Here is a 23,609-nt window from a genome sequence, read left to right as displayed (position 1 = left end):
TATATGTGTGATTCATTTATTATTATTATTTTCCATTCAACATTTCATTTAGCTGCAACCTTTACAGTTGGATAGGTACATAAATGGTTAAATGGAACATTTGTTAAATGTTTTAAGCAGTTTCAATACATACATTTACATCAAGAGGATTTTATTTTGTGATGTTTTATGAATTCAGTATTGTACTCTTTATTAGAAAACTAAAAATTTGGATTTATAATTATTTAAGATAATAATAATAATTTTTTTTTGTAAACCTAAAGATAACTATAATGTTTGTTACTTTAAAAAAGATTGATACAATTCATTTAGAGCTGTACTATATACATTATGCTTAGAAAGCAGTATTAAACCGATTCAAGCAAAAAATTATATTTAAAAATATCCATTAATCAGAAAATAATCAAAACTTAGTGAAGAAACATTTAAAAGATGTCTTTATGTCATCAAGATAGTGATGTGGGAATGTGTTTTGATACAAGTTTCAGAATATATTATTAAAGATTAATTAATTCTATATTTTTACTTTCATTAATAAAAATAAGTTGAAAATTTTTTGAACAAACAAAAATTGAATATTAGCATGCAAGTATAGGTTCATGAAATTATATTTTAAAAAGCACCATTTTCGCCAGAAATCTATATAAGTTTAATCTTTGAAAAATTTACACAAAACAAGTTCATAAGAACAATAGTTGTAGAGTTACGATTTTTAAAAGTTTGTTAACGAATTTCATTTTGTTGTTCGTAAAATCTGATAAAAAAGTGTTATTATTTATGTAATACAAAAATTTGACTTTCAATAGTGTTGCCAATTTTTAAAATTTACACTTTTATGGAGATTCTCTCTGAAAGCACATTGAAATAAAATAACAATTGCGAAAAAAAAGCAATTTGTTTGTGTATAGTGAAAATTATACACAAACATACACATAAATATACTATACGTCATTTAACATATGTGAACTTTAAAAAAAAAAAAATCAATGAGCCATTTTTTAAATATTGAATAACATTTATTCACAAAGACATTTTCATATTCAAATCTTCCATAAAACCATGTTAATGAAAGCATTTATGAGTCTTGAAATATATATATATATATATATTTTGAAGCTGATGACAAATATTCTGGAGACCACCTGTTTCAGCCATGAGTGGATTGATCAAATCTATGTGCTCTAGTTTCTTCAAAGATCTAAGTAAAGGAAATGCTGGAAAGGGCTCTTTTTTCGTATTTGATATATGACTAACTTTTAGATGGAAACGACTGCAATAATCTATTAGAATTATCACAGAACAATCTGCTTATTAGTATATTTTCACCCCTCTCATCTGGTACATTCTAAGGAACTATTTTCTTACTTGTTTAATATTTTATCCAGTACCCCATGGTAATGAGTCAGATCTTTTTTGCTATTTCTGAATTAGATTAATTTATTACTCAAAATAGATCCTAGCTTCTGTTGTATAATATATTGCTATAGCATATATTTTTTCAATTATATTTACACTGCAAGAAAAGTTATTATGTTTATTATTTTGTGGATAGATTATGAAATGGCAAGTAATTAAATATTTTAGTTAAAATGAAAGCAAATGAAATAAAAAATTTTAAGTTCTGAAAAATGCAAGATATTTTTGGATGATAATCTATATTTATTGAATATATTAACTTGGAATTTATAACATTATCCAGTAGAACCTGGATTATCTGGACCTCTATCATCAGCAGTCTATGTTAAATTATCTAGCACCAGAAAATAAAATAGTCATCTTTTATATGTGAACAAATTAATTAAATTTTTAATGAATGAACCAATGATGAAAGTAAATGAATTTTTTAGAAATATGTCAAAGTTGGCATTGGAGCCAATTTTCAAAATAATAAGGCATGTAAGAGGTCATTACTAGAAGTGATCATTAAAATTCAAGAAATTATTATGTGAATGGGAATTATTAAAGAATTTGCAGAAACTATTGAGAGGTGATTGTTGTGAATTGAAGAAATTGAATCGGTTCCTATTGTTTATATGTTACAAATTATTTTTAAATGGTTTAAATGAGATTCCTATTTTGCCTTGCAAAGATTTAATTGGAAAGTGTCATATTGGGATTTGAATGCATCTGAGATATTGATGGAATTTTAGAGGTGCACTATTCGATTTAGCAGTGATGTTTTCTTTATATAATTGATACAGGTAAAGATTTAAATGTCACTTTTACATACATTTTGATTTGTGAAATAGAAAGAAATTTTTACATAGGCATTAATTCATGCCTATAATTTTTCTTAAAAATTACATTCATGATTTTTCTTAAAATTAATAGTATCGTTAGGAGACAAGATTATTAAAGTTTCTGGAATGCATTAATGACTTCTTTTCCTTGTTTCTTTTAGATTTTATTAATATTATTTTGAATCATTCTGTAGACTAATTTTATTGCAATATTTAACTGATATTAAATAAAATTATCATGAGGAACATGTATGGTTCATTCAACATATGATTATGTTGAATCTTAAATACCTTAAATTGAATAAATACTGAATAAAAACTATTTTTGCACCAAATTTGGAAGTTGAATTGGTCTTAGCCATATATAGCACTTACAGCTCTATGATATAAATTCCATAGTTTAAAACAATAGTGAAATCTATACAATAAAAGTGAGTTTTATCATGGCTCTTTTAACATAATTGAGTAGACCATCCTATTATAAAATTGAATTTAAAACAAAAATGCATGACAAAATGAAGCTTCATTCCATGGTTTAAAAAAAAATGTTTTATTATTTATTTATTTTTGCGTGAAAATTTGTAAGACATTTTCTTTGTTGACTTAAGTTAGAGTTAAAATTTTTAAAAAAACATTGTGAAGTCTTCCGGCTTTTCATTTGTATCTGGTTAATTTCTAAGTTAAATGCTTCTTTTATAAAATCATAATCTCTAGATCAAGAACTTTTATAGAAATGTGCCTGTAAAGTCTTATAAAAGTATATACATATATTTCATATGCGAAATTTGAAAATTCAATTTCAAATTATTTTTTTAAATTATCGAATTTTAGTAGGAAAAACTTAAATTTACTTTTTTTCTTCTTTTAACTTTTGAGATAAAAAAAATCAACTTATTGGATAATTTTTAATGGCGTGAACATCAAGAAAAATTTATAACCCTAAATAAATTTTCATCTCTTTGAATAATCCATTTAAGGTTTCTTAAGGAAAAATTACTATCAAATACTTTAATGTAAATCACAAACTCATTTTCAGTTTATTTAACCTTTACTTTTTTTCAACAAAAATTATTTAGATATAAATAAATGAGAAATAAATAAATGCAAGGAAGTAAACTTAAAAATCAATTAATCTGTTTTCTATGCATTTCTTTTAATTTGGGCTGAAGTGGAGTTGAAGGTGCTTCGATGGCAACTTTATTTAGATCCAAATGAATGAATTTTAATTATTTTTGAATGCAATTAATTAATTTGGAATAAATGAGTTTTAAGCATGGAATCATTTTTCACAAAACCATAAATGATTTTTTTTTTTGCCATTTTTCTCCTACTAACAAATAGTAATTTAACTGGAAAGTTTTAATTTGAATTCGAATAAAAAATTTTTTAATAGAAATGCTTGTAGAAACTATAATAATTATTTCTTGCAGTGTGCTTATAACTACCAAAAATTTCATCTACCAATTTTTTTTTTATAGTGTTTGCTTAATAATTGGAAAGGGTCTGGTTAATGTTTGTTTTATCATCTTGTAACCTTACCTCATTAGTTCATAATTGCTTTTAGAAAAACTTTCCATTTAAACGAAAAAATATTTTAAAACTTTTTGTTTGATATTTGTAAATTTGAAACAAAATTGTATACAATAGATAATATGAGGATGTGATATGTATAAAAATTTAAGTTAAAAAAATGTTTCCAGAGACTGTAAATGTCTCTTATTTAAACCGTTTGATTAGTAAACATAGTTTTTATAAATTTGGCACTGATTATTTCTTTTGTACATAGTTTTGTATGTTCGTCATATTGTTTTGAGTTAACAAGTTAAGTAAAAGTACTTTGTTCATTCCTTTGAAGCTCATTCAATTTTCTTTGCTAAAATGGGTCTCTCTTCACTTCTTTTCAGCTCTAATTTGAAAGAGTAGAATAAGCATTTATTTCGTATGAAATATCAATAAATAATAAATTATAACTAACCCTACCCTAGAGTGTTATGCTAAGTATTTTGGAAGGAAGGGTTTTATCAAAATAGAATGGATTGGACTTCTTTAACTTGTTAAAAAGTTGATGTTGTACTGCTAACCACTCTTTTAAAAAAAATTCTGCCCCGTGCGTGAAACATAATATTACTAATTCTTTCACTTGTACTTTTTAGTTTTATTTTATTTGTAATATTAGCTAATTTTGGTATTTTTCCTTTACCGAAACAGCAGCCGACTATGACTTACTTTCCATGTAATCCTATCCACGAAAATTGGCGCACAATTTCTTATGCAATTTTTTTTTATAATGCGTCGTTGTCATTTTACTCATATTTTATTTCGCGCCACTATTTGTCCGTGGTGACAACTGCTGCCCCGTTAATGAAAAAGTACCCTAGTTTTAAATATCGAGGTCTATTCTTAATACGCGGATTGAAATGTAAATATTTATATCCCAGGAAAAATAATATCCTCTATTTACATTATTTGTTGGTTTTCCGTGCTAAATTGCTTTCTCATATTCATTAATGAAATCTTACTTGATGGAGACTGTTTTCCACCGTCATTCTATGACTTCATATATAGCATTTTCCCACTGCAAGCATGGTTTGAATACAGAACCTTCCTATGGATGACAAAATTCCAGAATTCTTCGAAAATTGGCCCCATTTAGCCAATAAATCGCCAAATTATTCACTTAAAAGATAAAGTTAGGTACGATCATCAGATCCATTAAATCAATTTTGTTGGATTCAATTATTCGGCTAGTTATGGTTTCAAGTGTTTTGTTATTGTTGCTTTTGAAGAAGAGTCCAGAGTTAGGAATGACGACCTGGATTACACGACTGTTGCGAGTCTGCTCATAAAAAGCGAAAGCGTTCAGCTAAAAAAACAACACAAAATCGTTGTGTTCTTCATTCCACAATCACGCTGTTCAGGGACGAATCATCTTGGGCTGCTGCTCCTGTCATATCGATGACCACTGTCAAGTTTTCGCTATCTAGATTCGGCATGCTGACCACCGGTTGAGTGGTGGCATGCTGCATCAGGGGTGAATCCCTCAGGCTATCGAAACTGCTGGATTCTGTTATGGTGGGCAGGATTCTCTTCACTATGGGGTTGCCGTCGCTGCCGTATCTTCGGTTCGAATTCTCTCCAGATTCAGAGGAGCTACTCTGGAATCGTTTGCTGCTCGGCCCACTCTTCTGTTGGAAGAGCGACGACAGGTTGGTGGATCCTGTGCTGGATCTCCTGGCTTTCTTGTCTTCAGTTTTGGTGATCACTTGTGGCCATTTGTAGCTGGATTGCGGCGAGGATGTCTCTGAAGAGGATTGGTCATCAGAATCGCGGTTCACCCTCACTTTGGCGAGGACGCGTCTCACCTTCGCTGCAAAGGATTTATTCAGGGGGACGACATCTGGCCTGTTTAAAGAAGAAAAGGAATGAAAATATAAAAACATTTATATACTCTTTTAGAAACTGACCCAAAGAGACATAATTTCAAACTACTGAAATTTCTGATAAATTCACATTTTAGTCATGTTTCTGATAAATTCACACTTTAGTCATGATTCTGATAAATTAATATTTTACCACGTTCATCAATTTTCGTCATGTTTCTGATAAATTCATAAATACATCGAATGCCAGGAACATACTAAATTTTATTCATTCTCCTGTGATAACGTAGTCAAAGGAATGAATTTAATGGAAGGATATTATAGTTTTTAGTTTCAAATTTTATTGTTTCATTCCATTATATATTGAAGAATGCCACGAATATGATCCATTGAATACTAACATTTTTTTTTTTTTTTTTTTTTTTTTGTAACATCAGTATAATATCTGTGGTTGAAATATATGCGAAAATAACTAACGTATTTAACGGATCTCGACAGTTTTCTTTCTTAATCATACAGTCTTTGTTTTTGAGAAAGTACATCCAACTTTTATACATATTGAGTTATTCTTTATGTTATTAATTAATTATAAACTGTCATATATTATAAACAATCATAAATTGCTGTTAAAAACATCTGACATGCAAAAGACATTTTGGCATGATTGATTTGAAATCAAAGTCTTTATTATTAAATTTGGACCTGTTTAGCACTTTAACTAAAAATTTGTGTACCTATACTCTTTAATAAAGCGCTCCATAATGTGATAAAAAATTAAATTTGATACAATACTATGTATTTAGTATCTATCACCTTTCGGCTACCTAATTCATTGTTCCAATCGCCTTTAGTGATCAGTTTGCTTACTGAGTTATTGATTATATTTAATTTCAATTAAATCGTGTAGATATGTCTTTGTGTCTGTGATTCCTTCAAACGGTTAGACGTTAAAGCTGTGTTATTTTAATTATTATTCAAATGTTCTGTTATTACCTGGACCTTTCCAGTGGAGACAGTCCCATAGAATTATAGCTCTATTAAAAAGATTAATGTGAGGTATATTCGTCTTTTAATTTTCGTGAATCTGCAGCTTTATTTTTTTATTCGTCATGTAAACTACACAAGTATTGTTTGCCAACTGATTCTAAAACTCTCCGCGCTTTTGTGCAAGCGTTAGGATGGGTTTAATCCGGCAAAATAGGGGTAAGAGGAAAGGAGGAGATGTTTCCATTTAACAATAAAGTAAATTCCGGAAATGGCGTACATCCTTTCGTGTGATGATGATGATGATGTCGCGTCCGCGTTACCAAGGAAAGGGGGTGCAGTAGCTTCTGAGGGTAAAGACCGCTGACCACCCGAGGGTAGAAGTCTGACTTCTAGCTCATATGAAGATGAAACTCGCACATTCGCTTGCACAACCCCATTTTATCGGGGGGCACATTCACACACCTCACAGATAGAACACAGATGAACAACCGGGATTCGAACCCGGGACGCCCAGATCACGGGGAAGACGTGCTACCCCTATGCCAGGACGCCGGCATCCTTCCGTGTGTCACCCCTTAGTGAGCTAGAATCGCCGAAAAGTGATTATCTGAGAATACTGAAACGAACAGTATTTAAAAGGATCCTTCTGATGCTTTATTTTCAAAATTTGAAAACGACGTAAAATTCATTTTTTGAGCAATAATATTTTTGGAACAATGCGGAAAACTACAAACTTTTATTAAAAGCTTGCTTTGCATATACTAAACCTATTCAACATGGAAAAATAAGGCGAATCTTCATATCTTGATCAATATTGGAACAACAACAACAACAAAAAAAAGCAAAAGTATAATATTAGTAGCAATATTGAGTTTCGCTTCAACAATGGAATATATTATTTTAAACTGCAGTTAAAGTTTCTTTTAAAGTGATTAAAAATAGAAACAAATTATACGGCAAAAATGGATATCGTTGTAATGTTTTCAATTTTAAGATGATTTATAAATAATTTTTGTGTATAATATTAAAAAAAAATCGTTCTGATGTACTCACGCACAGACAGAAAGACAGAAAGAGATACCTTTATTATTAATAGAGATAATAATTAGACATTTTTTTGTAAGATTTTAGGCTCATTGGATCAGTAATGCGTTACTACTATCCGATTAATCAAATGAGGTAGCCCTGTTAAAATCCCAGAATTTGTTAAAAACAAACAAAATTCAACTAAAAATCTGTTCAAAGAAAAGAGTATAGATATGGAAAAATTTGTCCCAAATGTTAATAAGCAGACAAACGCTGTTCCGACAGAAGACACGCAAAGTACAAATCACGCGCCTCGTGCACAATTCCTTCGCTGCAATTCATCACCTTGGGGTCCCCCGTAATTAAAACAAAGACCTAAGCAGGAAAACTGCTGAGTGAAATTAGATTTTGTGAGAAATGTCACCCACCTGGCCTGGGATTCGCTGAACCTGCGCGGGGAGATCTGTGGGTCTCCGTACATGGTGGGGTGGAGGAAATTTTCGGCGGGGGGCTTCTGGGCCGCCAGCCGGAAGGGTATTTCGTGGCCCACCTCCACGCTGGAGTGGCGTCTCAGCCGGGAGCGCTTTTCTGCGGGCTTCGCTGCCACAGGAAGATTGGGAGGAAATTCCACCAGCCACATATCTTCCTCTTCAAACTTCACGTCCGACATCTGAAGAGAAGGAAAGAATATTCGGTAATGACAAAATCATCATCAGGCTTGAAACTCACTACATTGCAAAAATATTACTATGGTAAAAATAAACAATACATCATAAAAAAAAAATCTTTTTTTTTCTTGGAATTGTTTCAAATGTTCCATATGTCCTTCTCATAGAGTGATAAATAAAAAAAAAATTACGTCTGGTTTCCCTCCCCCCCATTCAATTAGCATTGAAATATGTAATTTTATTTTTTACTTTCTCGTATATGTAGTATAGAGAAAGTCTAGTAATCGAGTCTCGAGATTTTGACGAATCTTCATGAGTTTTTGACTTTCTTGTACTTGAAAAGCACATTTTTGAAGAATGTCAGTCTGTCTATCTGTGACAAAGATAACTCAAAAATGCTTTGGTCTTGACCGATGAAATATGGCATATGATCATTATACCAAACTTGTAAATTTCTGTCAGATTTTGAGTAAAATCCGCTTAGAGGAAGTCTATCTGTCCGGCTGTTCAAATATAATTTAATACGATAACTGCAAAACGAAGAGATCTATGTTACCGTTAAGGTATATAATGCAGTTATTTCATAGAATGCCTAGTTATTCCATGAAATAACTGATTGTGTGCGTTAAAGTGTGTGATATGTTATTAATTTGACACTTTAATTAGTTATTCTATGAAATAACTAGGTATTCTATAAATTAACTAATGAGAGACAGTTAAAGTGTAAAATAAACAATTTATCTAAAATGAAATTAAACTAATGATAGACAATTAAAATGAAAAAGAAGCAATTTATCTCATTTATGCAGCGTATAAATGGTTTTTATGGAAACGTATAATAAAATCATTTGTTACAACAAGGATTACTAAAATGACACTTGGAATTACAAAGAACATTATTTCTAAAACAAAAACATTTTTTGTTGACACACTGGGTTTTACACGAACATTTTTTAAATCCCTGACCAGTACCTAAACTTTGAGCTGTACCGGAGCTTTGAACCGAACGGAGCGATATTTCTACATCCGGTACTTCTTCGATTTTAATTAATTTTTGTTCGCAGACACTGAACTGGGATCGGGAATATAATTGTTTTATGCGGCCGTTTCTTGTGCCCAATTGGAAAAATCCTTCTTCGGTTATTTTTATGATGATAGCTAAAATAGATTTGGCATCACCTTTTCCTCTGCCAACTTCAAGCACTGGGATACGGACGGTAAACCCCACAGAGGCTTCAGAATGAGATTTATCCGACATTAATTTCATCTTTTTCGCTTGAATTTCTAAACATTTTTTTAGACTTTTTTCTTTCTCTTTGAACATTAAGTTCATTAAAACACAATTTGCAGATTTTCTGCTGAACTTCATGTTATATATACTGCTAGATATATGATATAGATTATTTTACACTTTAATGGGCTGCAGATTGTTATTCTATGAAATAACTAGTTAAACCATGGAATACAAGAGAGTTGTACACTTTAACGGACACGATCAGTTATTTCATGGAATAACTAGGTATTCTATAAAATAACGGATTTCATACTTTAACGGTAACAGATACACAGAAATAATGTCGATGGTCTAGACATGTGGGGATATGGATGAAGTGTTGCGCGGCTTAAATTGCTATGTTTACATAGGCAATACTCTCGTTCCTTGTTAAAAATGCCGTTGCGTTGTTTCTTGAAGCTCTGAATATTTTCAGTGGAGGAATCATTCCATACCCCCACAAGTGGTGACCCGGACGTGATTTGAACACGCAAGATGGTCCACTTAATATGGTGTTGATGGTCTAGACACCTTTCAAATTTTGAACAAACACCGACAAGGGGTTGAAGGTCTGTACTTTCAGAAGCATGTACACGTGATAACTCAAAGACTCAATGAGTTAGTTATATACAATTTGGTATATGACTTTGTGACTGCAACTGTAGTTCTGTGTTAAACTTTTGATTCAATCGATTGAGAAAAATGGGTCTAAACCCAAATTCGATTTCCGGATACTACTAATCACATGCCAAGGACTCGTCAAGGATGGCACGGTAGATTCAGTGAAAATGCTAAATTCACGCCAAAGGTTAATATATCGTAACTATTGTACACAAATGCCATGCCAGTCGTTCTCTGGGATAACACCTTTATTAGAGCGTATGTGAGAAGGCTTTATAGAGACAACTCCCGATAGTTTAAAATGACATCATTTAATAATCTGATGATTATTTCGCAATTTCCGTGTGTGCATGAAATATGCCCGATGTACGTCTTCTAAAACTTATAGGGCCAATTTTACAGAAAAGTTGTTAAGTGTTTTTGAGGGAAAGCAGCAGATACGATTCCACACATATATGGAAGGATATGGAAATAGATATAAAGAATATGGAAAAATCACAGTGAACAATGGACATTTGACTGGATGGAAATTGTGTTTTAATTGCATGGCTTTGGCGAACAATAGTTACAAGATATCAAACTCTGGCGTCAATGTAGCGCGCCAATCATTGGCGATTAATTGCTGACATGTAGTTATTATACAAATACCAGAAAATCGAATGCATATGTTGGATACTTTTTTTCCATCTGATTGAAGCCAAATTTGGCATAGAACTACAACTGTATTTACAAGATCACCAACCAAATTTCTTTTGCTCCATTCATTGTGTTTTGAGTTATCGTGTTTGCATGCTTGAAAATATATTGACCGACAGATGATCAAACCATTCAACACATTTGGCTCCAAATGTGAACGAATCTGTATTATTTATGCTAAGCTTGTGTAACAAATGTTGGAGATTTACGCAGGGAATTTTGCAAAACATGAAAAGCATTTATTTCTACAGCAACACATGCACGAAGAAATTATTGTAAATGGTTATGGTTAACTGATAACACGAAAGAAACTTAGGAACAGCATCGGAAGGATCTTCAATCATATAGAATGCATGTGACGTAAACGTCAAGGAGCTGGCGCATGCGAAACTTTGACAGCTTACATAAATGCAGATCCTACTTTAGGATAAAGTGGGCTGAGAAGAAAATGAGCATATCTAACAACAAATTTTATCTATTTAGATTTTTACATTTTGTTATTATTGTGTTCACTTGCACAATCGGACAGACAGAATTCCTCTGAATGGATTTTATTCAACATTTGACAGAAATTTACAAATTTGGTATAAAGGCAACATATTTCACCCGTCTAGCTCAAACCGTTTGGGATTTATCGTGTTCACAGATAGAGAGATGCGTTTCTAAAAAAAGTACTTTTTGGATTCTGTGAGATTTGAACGTGGAGATTCGAAAAGGCGTCGAGTTCAAAATTTTCAACGATTACAATACTTTCTCTTCTCATACTTTGTATCCAATAAAGAAGAAAATAAAGTCAAAATATATTCTAATTCACTTTGACGGGCACATTTAGCTAGAAAACGGTTGATAGAAAATGCATTTTGTTCAGAATTCTTTGTCACGTAAAAACAATAAGTTAAAATATTTGCAACTGTTTTTGATATTTTATGCTCGCATGGCAAATATTGGGTCATTTCATTAATTTAGTATAACAAATATGCATTATTTAAAAAAAATTCTTTTATCCAGTTTATTAATAATAATGAAATAATAAAAATTCAAAATTCATTCGCTGAAGAATCTGTAGCTACTCTTTTATTTAATTATGAATTTCCAATTAATTCAGTACTAATTAAAAATGCGTCTGCTTTTAATTAGAATTACAATGAATTGATAAGAAAAACAAAATATGTTTTCTCATTCTGAAATTCTGAAAATTAAAAAGTATCTATCCAGATAGAAATTTTCGATAGGATTTCAGGATCCAAAGATTAAAATAATAAAAAAATATATATATTTACACCTTGAATACAGGCATGTAATTTTTATCAGAAGTTGAATAGTTTTGGAGAACAAAGGCAGAAAGGCCAGACTAAGTCGGAATTTTCTGTAACAATTATTTTGCTTTAGAGTGAATATAAAATCTTTATTATTTCAAATATTATTAAAGTTCCAATAGTTTTATTAATGCAATTCGATGATAAACAAGTCATTTAATTGAATTTTTTATTGGAAAATTGAATTTTATAAAGTTTTTTTTATCTCATTTAAACAAGAGAAGAAGAATGAATTTAATTATAAATATGTTTACATGGCGAAATTGGTATTTCATTATACTTAAAAATATTCATTCATTCAAGCAAACGATCATATTTACCCCGATATTAAATATGATTAGTTTCTTTTCGCAAATGTTTCTCGAAAAATATATGTAGCTTAATTATCGTCTGCTCATTGCACGGGTAATATTTCAATTTTGTTTTCATAAAAAAAAATCTTTAGAATTATACAGAGCATATGTTTTATTTTTAAAAGCGGAATAATTCTAAGAAATTCACAACATACAAATTATAATTTTGAAAGAAAGTTTTCGTTCGCTTTTCCATTATATTAATTTTTTTTAAATTCTAAATATTCCAGTTCAATTCACTTACAAAATCTACAGGTGTTGGAATGTCCATGCTGCTGACGGCCGAATCCTCTGACGGTTTGTTTGGAGGGGAAGATTTTTCGACTGGGGTTGACGGATGCTTTTCTTCTTGGACGTCCTCTGTCTTGAAGGTCTCCTGAAAGATAGATATTCAGGTCAAATCAGGCAAAATGTGACTATTATGGAGCATTAAAATAGTTCTTTGTGCTTTCATCGATTTAAAGGACCATTTCTTTTTGTAAGAAAAATCTACATTGTATATTGTCAAAATATTTATAACACAGAAGAAAATATTGAAAGGTAGTTCAGTTAGGAAAATAATCAATATAAATTATTCTTTTACAATTATAACATTCATAAACTTTCCATCTGGAATGGTAAAAAGGATCAATATTTATTTATAAAGCACGGCATTAATAGATATAGATAGATATTGTTACGAATCCTTGATGCGGCTTCCCAGCATAGTGGGTTCCATAGGAGATTCCAGAGCTTGGCGAACATTTGGCGACTTTGGCGCCAAAATAGATTATACCCGAAACATCGAGAATTTTCCCGATCCGTCCAGTAGGAACCGAGTTACGCCTCGAACGTTCCTGAATGTTGAGAGGCTTCTAGCCCCGTCTCCTAAGACCTATAAAAGGAGCTGCAGCTGCCGGGGAGTGGTGGTGAATTGGTCGTCGTGGACCAGTGAAGTCGTCGTATTCGGGATCGACGGTAAAGAACTGGCCTTCTAGAGATAAGCGGAGCAGCAACGGAGTGAAGGTAGTGCTGAACTAAGCTGTGCGCTACTGTCTACAGTAGAGACTTGTTGTATGCCACTGTTTATGCTGTTTTGTATACTGCTGTGTATGCTGTTGTATGCTGCACGTCTCGGCTGAAGATAATCGTCTTCTGTGCTGTATATAGTTGTCGTCTTTGTGCTGTCCTGTGTGTCTTCGTGTAAATAAACGTCGTTGTTTTATTTTCTACTGCCGCCTGCTGATTGAACGTTCTCCACACCATATAACTCCCACTATCCAAACGAACCCGGAAATTTCGTAACAATATGAATGTCTTTTCTTTTTAAAAAAATTCTTTATGCACTTTTATTCGACTTGATTTGTTTCATGTTTGTAAAAATAGAATTTCATAGTTCGTTTGCCATTGTTTTCCCGATGTGACAGGATTTTGGATTTCTATATAGATGCTTATTATCGATGGCAAGGCATTATTTCAATTACACTAATATTATGTATAATTGCATTCAATATGTAGTATCACTATATTCAATTAAACGACTGATAAATATTATAAAAGTATTTATCACACAAAAGAAAATATTTTAATTTTACACAAGGAACGCCATCTGGTAGTGAATGTGAGTAAAATTTGATTTCAAGATTTTTCAATTGAAATCTGTTGTGTCCATAACATTTATAATAACGAATAAAAACTAGCGAATAAAACAATTAAAATAAGAAAATTTTCCATCTTTTTTAGGTGTTTTTTTAATTTTTATTTTTTGTGTTTGTTTATAAAAAGTAGTTTGCTAAATTTATTGTCTCTTGCACTTCCATTTCTAAACAAAAACTATTTTTAATATAACAAACAATAAATAGTTGACCATTCTGCAATAAAGATTTCAACGTTGTGTGCATTTCTTTCCTCAGACACTGATTATGTCCAGTCTTAACTAAAACTACTTTAATAGATAGAAGATTCCATAGATGTTATTGATCTTATCAAAAATATACTTAAATGCATGAAAACTTCAAACAAAGACATCTTAAATGACTATTCTTTTTTGAAAAAAAAAAAGCAAAATTAAGTAAAACCATAAAAAATCACATTTCCGTCGTAAACTGTTCACTTAAAAGAATTACTTACACCAAAAAAAAAAAAAAAAAAAAAGAACAAAATTCTATCCATTTATAAAAAACGAGACATCTGGAAACATTTAATTTGTTTTCCCGATACTGAAGGAAAAAGTTGCAATTCTTTGATTTTTGTTCATCTAAGATTTTTCTTTGAAAGTTGTTGACAGCAAATAAGTTTTCACTTTAGAAGTACGAAGTATTCGCTTTCGTCTTTGCAAGTTCGCAAGAATTTGCTAACACTTTCAGAATTAATTAACTTGATTGCCATTTATTTTCTTTGAATGACGAAGTTATGCACTTGACAAGCTTGTTCTTTCTTTCAGCGCTGTAACTAATTAAAACATATTCTTTCTCAAACGACCGAGTTTGATTTCATTTCACACATAAAAGGACTAGAAATATAATTTGATCCTAGTATTTGTACTTTAAGGCAGCTGATATTACCACTTATTTTGTCAAAAAAGACAGTAAGAACAAAATATATGATGATTAAGCATTTTTTTTCATATATCTATAAGAATTGCAATCTTTATCTTTAGTATTTAACTCTTTTTTCCCCCTTGTCTTTATTAGTTTTTCATAAAATGGCATATCTTTAGATAACAATCAAGATATTATTTCAACAGAAAGATATTGTTACAAAATTTCCGAGGTTCGTTTGGATAGTGGGGGTTATATGGTGTGGAGAACACTCAATCATCAGGCGGCAGTAGAAAATGAAACAACGGCGTTTATTTACACGAAGACACACAGGACAGCACAAAGACGACAACTATATACAGCACAGAAGACGATTATCTTCAGCCGAGACGTGCAGCATACAACAGCATACACAGCAGCGTACAAAACTCTACTACAACAAACAGTAGCACACAGCTTAGTTCAGCACTACTCTTCGACTCCACTGGTCCACGACTACCACTTTCGCTGGAAGACTCGTTCTTCCCCGTCGATCCCGACGACTCTACTCTGTCGCTTCCGACTACTCTACCACTACTGAGTCACGACTCAATTCCCCACGACGACTCTGATTCACTCTATTCTGTCGCTTCCGACTTCTCCTCAATTCACCGCTGCTCGGCAGCTGCGGGTGCTTCCTTTTATAGGTCTCAGGAGGCGGGGCTAGAAGCCTCTCAGCCAATCAGGAACGTTCGAGGCGTAACTCCGTTCCTACTGGACGGATCGGGAAAATTCTCGATGTTTCGGGTATAATCTATTTTGGCGCCAAAGTCGCCAAATTCGTCGCCAAGTCGCCAAATGGTCGCCAAGATCTGGGATCTCCTATGGAACCCACTATGCAGGGAAGCCGCATCAAGGATTCGTAACAATATTAATATATTTGAGATTTAATACTTTTAAAATTTTGTTGCCGATTCAAACCAGTGGGAGAAAAAAAAACTTTCTAGCATACTCCCTAACAAATGTTTCATGGCAGAGAATGCCTTACATGTAGGGATTGCAATACCGGTATACCGGGATACCGAATACCGGTATTTTGAGCCATTTTATAATTTTGTAATACCGGTATTCACAAGTTTAAATACCGGTTTTTCGGTATTTACTAGAAATTTTTTAAATTGTCTCCACTATATGTTCAGGGATTGCCAACATAGCAAAATAGTATACGTTTTTGTTTTTATGTCTTTTAACTGACGGAATTAATTAGCTAATTAATGGATTAATTAATTGCTTAAATCTAAATTAGCGAAGCATGGATTATCCCTGAAAGAAGATATTGTATCCATAACGACTAATGGAGCAACAGTTATGAAAAAAGTTGGAAAGGTGATTGGTGCAAATCAGCTGTCGTGCTATGCTCATGAAATTCAATTAGGAGTAATAGATGTATTATACCAAAAAAATAAAGAACAAAAGAATCCAAATACTGTGGATATAGAAACTTCGGATTCCAACTTTGAAGAGAGTAACAGTGATATTGATATTGACAATGAAGATAATGACAATCTAATTGTTGAAGAAGATATTGCTAATGAGGATGAAATATTAGCCTATCAAGAATTGCTTCCTATAATTTATAAAGTTCAAAAAATTGTTAAGATATTTAAACGTTCCCCTATAAAAAGGATATATTACTATAATATATACTAACTGAAAATAAAACAGAATATATGTTAATATTAGATTCTAAAACACGTTGGAACTGTTTACTCCTAATGATGGAACGATTTTTGAAATTTAGAAATCCAATCCAAAAAGCAATAATCGACTTAAACCTGTAAATTAATGTTTCAGATAGTGAATTCGACTTAATATCCAGAATTATATCAGCTCTACTTCCAATAAAACTGACTATAGAGGCATTATGTCGGAGAGATTTTAATTTATTAACAGCTAATGCAACAATAAATTTCATGTTGCAATTATGAAAGAACAGCACACATCACTATCTGAAGAATTATATATTACATTGAAAAATCGCACAGAAGAAAGGCATAGCGAAATAGAAAATGTCTTATGGTATTTACATAATTATAATGATTTTAAAAATGAAAAAGAAGAAAAGAAAATAATCAATTCATATCCGATTAAATTTATAGTAAATGTTCTTACAATTTTTTACCCACACCTTGTATTCTTTCTTTTTCTAAAATTTTTAATACCGGTATTAAAACCGGTATCCCGGTATTAAGATTTTAAAAATACCGAATACCGGTATTGAAATTTTGGTCCGGTATTGCAATCCCTACTTACATGGCATTGGAGTAAAATAGCTTTAAAATATTAACTTTTGGAATGAATTTAGCAATCAAAGCGTCATCTTTTGCGAGTTATTTGGCGACCAAGGTATGCGTTGATAATAACCAGTAATTGAATTTATATTTCAGATACGTTTTTCTCAACAGGCTGGAAAAAAGTCGTGACGATACTGCCCTTGTAGTCACAAAATCCCATACCAAATATGATATATTTAAATCACGTCTTTTTTGAACGATCGCGTTTACATGTTTTTAGAAGTACAGAACGAGACAGTCAACTCGTAGTTGGATTCGGCTCAAAATTTGACAGCCTTCTACACTATAGATGTTAAATCTGTGTACCGAATTTTATCTATCTAGCTTTCTTCGTTTTGTAACATCTTGTTAATTTATATTCGAACAACCGAACAAATGGATTTCCTTTCAACAGATTTCACTCAAAATTTGATTAAAATATGCACATTTAGAATAAAGCTAATATACCAAATTTCATTCATCTAGCTCAAAGTATTTTTGAGTTATCTTTGTCCCAGACAAGTAGACAGACGGACATTTTCCAAACATGCTTTTCGAACTCAGAGGGGTCTAAAACGTGGAGTATTCGTCAAAATCTCACGTTCGAATTTTTTCGACAATTACTATACTTTATTTAAACTACGTATACGAGGATGTAAAAGCTTTATTATGTACTACTAAGGGGTTTTCCCTCCTTCTCGTTTTCGCTCACCAATCCCGTTATTGTCTGATACTATATGCGATGTTCGTCAGTTCTAATTAGCAAGTTTTTTTAACTCCACTCCACTGGCCATTAACCAATGCTGGAAGCTTTATCTTTCCATGATGAGAACCCTCCCCCTGGGGGGGGGGGCTCCTCGAAATGAGGATGAGATGCTTCCGGCATAATGGTTGGATTTCACCACCCTGGAGGGTACACAAATAGGTGGGGGATCTGACTCTTCCCATCGATGATGGGGCGTACTTCCTTCGGGGAGGGTTGTATCGTGGCCGGTGATGACCCTTAGAACTCAACAACAGTTCCCGCCAGTGTTGCTGTTATGGCGGTCCGGTCATTCATTTTTATGGTTTAAATCCGTGTGCCTTCGTGGCGGGTCGGAGAGTCAGATGGCTGACTTTCCATGATGAGAACATAATTTTCCGATCGGCCAACTTCCGATTCAAAACTCAAAGCCCCACAGTGAGAATATTATTTACGAATATCTCTAATATCTAAATTTTGAATCCATTGTTGACATTTTGCTATCAGTATAGCAGGTTTTCTTTTCAAATTGCCAGATTCTCGCTTGGTCTTTCTTCGCATTTTTTTCTTCATCTGAATCTGGAAGTCCCATTATTACAATTAATTTTAAAAAAAATGCAGAGTTAACACATGTATTGCTTAGGGATTCAGACGATTGTTAGTCGAGAAGCGAAAAATTCAGTTACTCAAAAAAAGATAAGCCAACTGGCAGGCAATTCATTAATGCTGCCGCAAACGGTGTGTCTAAAAGTAGGATTAACAAGTAATATTGTTTTAAACTCACTGTTAATTTGGTGTTAATTAAAGTTTTCCTTTTTTATTATCATTTCACCGTCCAGTGCTATGTATGTATTTAGTATGATGTAATAATAATTTTCATTAAATATTTCAAACAGTACTGGCAAAGCAAACATCAAATTTCGTTGATCAGACGACTCGCTATCTACCAATCACAAAGCGAATAAAAAGCGATGTTTATATATTTTTTAATTCAATAGATAGTTATGTGGATCTTAAATTTGAAGAGTAATGCCGTTTTACATTAATATTGAAAATGAAACCTAACATCTATCTTCCATTTCTACTTCATATTTTTTGTAGTATTTCATAACTCACTATTACAGTTTTAAGCTGCTAATTGAATAAAAAAAGAAAGATGTTTCGTCAGAACTAACTAAGTGATATTTTAAATCAGAAAATCAACATTAGTTTATAGTCAAAGACAACATAAGAAGATAGCATTCAGTGACGGATTTTGTTATTTTGCTGACCTAGACGTGCGTTTGATTTTGTACATTTTGAAGCCCTTCTTTTAATATGCTAATGATTTATTTCTGGTTAACATTCTTTTAATTTATTAACTTTATAATAATTAGATAACTTTATAATATTAACTTTTTAAGAATATTTATTTTTATTTATCTATTACGATTTCAGATTGCTCGGAATTCACGTTTTTATACTACACGTATTATTATTGAAGCAGATGTTTGGTTTTTTAAAAATATTCTATAAGGGAACGTAATATAAATAGTAAAAGTAGGGGAGTAATGTGATGGTAGCTTCTTAAGCCAGTTAACAGCCTCCGGATTGGGGTGATCACTTTTGTCTAGTAGTTATGTTATGTGCCTACGGACCCTAACGTCGCGGGCTCGGTCCATGGCAATACAATATCCATAACAGAACGTAGTGAAAAATATAGGAATCGAATAAGTGAAAATATAGGAATATATTAAGAAAAAGAGTTAATATTATCCTAATGTATTATAATTCATAGAATTTGTATTCTTTACACATTTATTTGATAAGTAAGAAAATATTTTAAAGTCGAACTGCTTGCGGCCCTAGGTAGCTACCTAGCCTACATAATTGAAAATCAGCAACGAGTAGGCGCATCAGTAATGTGTGATGTAACTCACGTTTCTATTTATTTTACTCGCTATAGACAGACTTGCAGCCTTTGTTTTAACCATTTGTGATGAAAAGACGTGACACGCAAGTCGAGAGGCTTTTGTCACAGAATCGCCAATGACGTGCTACACACGTCAGCAGGCACTTGTCACAAAAATAAAAATGATTTTCGTGACCCATCGACTGAGATTGTTTGCCGGAACAGTTTATTCAGTCTTAGTAAAAACAACAACAAATAAACTAAATTTTGCAGTCTTAGGTAAAAAAAAAAAAAAAAAAGACGAACTTAACTACAGTACTTAATGGCACCAGATAATCTCAAACCTCTGAAGGTCATGATGTTAAAAATAATCATTTTTTTTTACCAACTATTTGAAAGCTTTAAAGTGTTTGCATTTCTTTTGTTAGTGACCGAGAATTGGTGGAATACTGTGAATTTTGAGGAGATTTTCTTAAAGTGGGGGTCTGCTCCTTGTTTAACAGATACGACTAGGTGTATGGGGAGATGAGGAGGAAGGTTAGAGATTGACCAATTTGTGGTTTGGGACCAACCACCTCTAAGAGGATGTCAGTTCGGTGAATCAGCCGGTGTTATGGACGAGTTATGTTAAAGACGGCAGTTGGCACAACAAATCCTGTAGATATGCTTCGGTCAGTGTTGGTGGTGGTCAGCTGTATACAAGAAGAAGAAATCTTGGGTCGAAAATTAGCTCATTTAGAAGACATGAATCTTTTCTCAATTTCTATAAGCTAACGGATATTGTTTGTGGTTTTGCTGCGAGATACAGTGGACTGTTTTGGTAAGCGCACCTGTGAATTTCTTACCACCAGAAATGATTAAACATAACATCTTGTTACACAAAATATCGACTATTACCTTTTAACCCCATGGATACATTTGATGACTGAGATTTAACATGCACATGTTTTGCCTAATATACGGATAAGGAGGTCATTCATACTAGGATAAAATGAAACATATACACATTTTATTCTTTAGAAGAGTGATTGGTATCAGTTGTAAGAGGACATTTCTTTAAAATTTTAATTAATATGCATATCATATCCCTCAATTAAATGAATTCTTATACAAAATCTACTACCTTTATATAAAATTCCTGGCATAGGCAAATTAAATCCTTTCCAGGCACAATAATTTTTTCAAATAAATTTGTACCAAAGAAGTTAATACTGCGAGTTCGCAAATTGTACAGACTAAGTCTATGACAAAGGATACCGACGTGCTCTGATTGGTTTAAGCCTTGGCATCTTTTTGGCAACGTTTTGCACTCATAATAGTGTAGTTTTCGCTTATTTGGCTCAAACCTTGTACCTTTCATTAGTTTTATGGAAGATACGAGTGAATATCAACACGATCTAATTTTTATTAATATAATTGTTTTCTCTAAATATTACTAGTAATACTGCTAATACTAATTATTAATAATAATAATAATAAATATTACTAATAATACTAGTAATACAAGTTACTAATGTTGTTTATGCACAGAAGTATAAAAACTAAATGAAAGTAATTACTCAACATATTATACAGCAAATAATTCTTATTTTTCTATGATTTTCGTGCCTTTATTAGATAATTTATGCAGTCATTGAAACTTGTTGCTGAACGTTTGTTATTTTCCCATCAACTACATATGGGAAGATGATTATTTAATACCCAAAACGTATAAATATGTAAACTTTAACGGAATATGTGATTCCGTAGCTAATTTTTTTAGTTATATCAAAATAATATTAAGAAGAAACACACACAAAAATATTTTTAATAAATTTGAATTTTTATATTTCTTGAATTTAGGTTTTAAGATTTCATCTTTTCTGCTATATATGTGTTCCAGATTAATATTACATGTAAACCGTAAAAAATAGGAGGGCGGGGATAAATTCACAAATTTTATTTATTTTTATAAAAATATATTTCGTTATGGCATCTTTTTGGCAATGTTTTGCCAAAAAGATGCCAAGGCTTAAACCAATCAGAGCACGTCGGTATCCTTTGTCATAGACTTAGTCTGTACAATTTGCGAACTCGAGTTAATACTACATTTAGTTCAAATAGCTTTATTTGAACTTTTAAATACACGAGGATCGTATTGAGGACTATTTAATTGGTCTTAAAGATTCACCGTGTGGGTTTACTTTGCCACTAATTGGCAGTAAAGCTTTGCAAATAATTGGGCATAACAGTCAGTTGTAATAATGATGCCTCTAAGCTGCTTACCTCTTGCGCGCATCGCATTTCAAGGTACTCAATGAGAGCGTCTTGCTGCTTTATTCGCTCCCTCAGCATTATTATCTCGTCGATCGTCTTCTTCTCGGACTTGATCTACGAAGCAAAAAATGATGGCGCATCATTAATTTCGTTCTTGGAATCAATTTTGATACAAGAACGAATGCTATTCCGCATTTTGATATAACTTTAACCGTAGTATTTTCTTTAAAATTTTGAAAGTTAAATCCAGAAATTTATCAATGTCGGTGGTTTGTAAATTATTGTCATATAATTATAGTATTGTAATTGGAATTTTTTTAAATATAATTTTTAAAAAAATGATTTTTAATATAATAGTTTTTTAATTCAATTAATTAATATAATATTTTATAATATAGTATAATTATTAATAATTTTTTAAAATGTAATTTAATATATTAGCTTAAAATAATGCGACTACCTTCTGGATGAATTTTTTAAAAAATTATTTAAAAAGATTCCATTGTTTTTGATTTTTTTTCTATAAAATAGATTGAAAAAATACTTATGAATAAAAAATATATCAGTTGAAAGCAAAATGTGTCTCGAAAATGGGAAGAAATGTTTAAAAAAATTAAAATAAGGGTATAAAGAAAACCCCCCTTTTAATTAAAATTTTTTTCAGAGGATTAATTTAAAAACTTGGAGATAATTCAAGAAATATATTACATAAATTACACCTTGAATTAACAAATAGATACTATTTTAAACCACTGTTTAAATATTATATTTAAACTGATAAATAACATGAAATTTTTAATTTTTTTTCACGAAGTATTAAAATTACTGTAAAGTCTTTCTGGATAAACAAAGGGTAAATTCTGTAGTTCAGGAACTGCAAAACATATTGAGAAATAACATAAAATTTCAACAAGAAATATTTTATTTTTTATTGATAAGGTCTTTCAGCAGATTTTACCAAAATTTATAATTGGAGAAAATAGCATTTCATGATGTAAATAGTAAATTATGCAATTAATTCAACGTAACTTCCCAAAGAATGAACAAAAGTTCAACTGGCTTTACAGAGAAAAGTACTCGGAGATTCAGAAAATTGATATTTAAGAAATAAAAGTTGGTATTTTTGTTCGAAATCTACTTTATAAGAAAGTAGTCACCTTTCATTTGACAACCAAAAAAATTCATAGTATTGATATTACATAGTATATAATTATCAACATATAAAAATATTCCGTGATAAAAAAAATCTAGAGTACTTTATTTATTATTAATGAATATACCTGTCGTTACTTAGAATTTTAATGTGCGCGATTGATCAACAATTGATTT

At 31.6% G+C, this 23,609-nt stretch overlaps 1 protein-coding gene across 1 annotated transcript in view; it reads right to left on the bottom strand.

Moving 5' to 3' along the window:
• Nucleotides 1-3,201: 3,201 nt before the first annotated feature.
• Nucleotides 3,202-23,609, bottom strand: part of LOC129969667 (potassium voltage-gated channel subfamily H member 1-like) — a 431,779-nt gene continuing 411,371 nt past the window's right edge. Inside the window, exons 15-18 of the mRNA XM_056084324.1 lie at nt 22,290-22,394; nt 12,805-12,936; nt 8,062-8,303; nt 3,202-5,642 (exon numbers count right to left, since the gene is read on the bottom strand). Coding sequence (XP_055940299.1) covers nt 5,135-5,642; nt 8,062-8,303; nt 12,805-12,936; nt 22,290-22,394 — 987 coding nt within the window. The 3' untranslated portion in view covers nt 3,202-5,134. The remainder of the gene's footprint in view (nt 5,643-8,061; nt 8,304-12,804; nt 12,937-22,289; nt 22,395-23,609) is intronic.

This window comes from Argiope bruennichi, chromosome 5 (assembly GCF_947563725.1).
Source record: "Argiope bruennichi chromosome 5, qqArgBrue1.1, whole genome shotgun sequence".
In the NCBI taxonomy this organism is placed as follows: Eukaryota; Metazoa; Arthropoda; class Arachnida; order Araneae; family Araneidae; genus Argiope; species Argiope bruennichi.
Note: the sequence above shows the minus strand (reverse complement) of the source record. Positions and strands in the feature narration are given on the sequence as shown.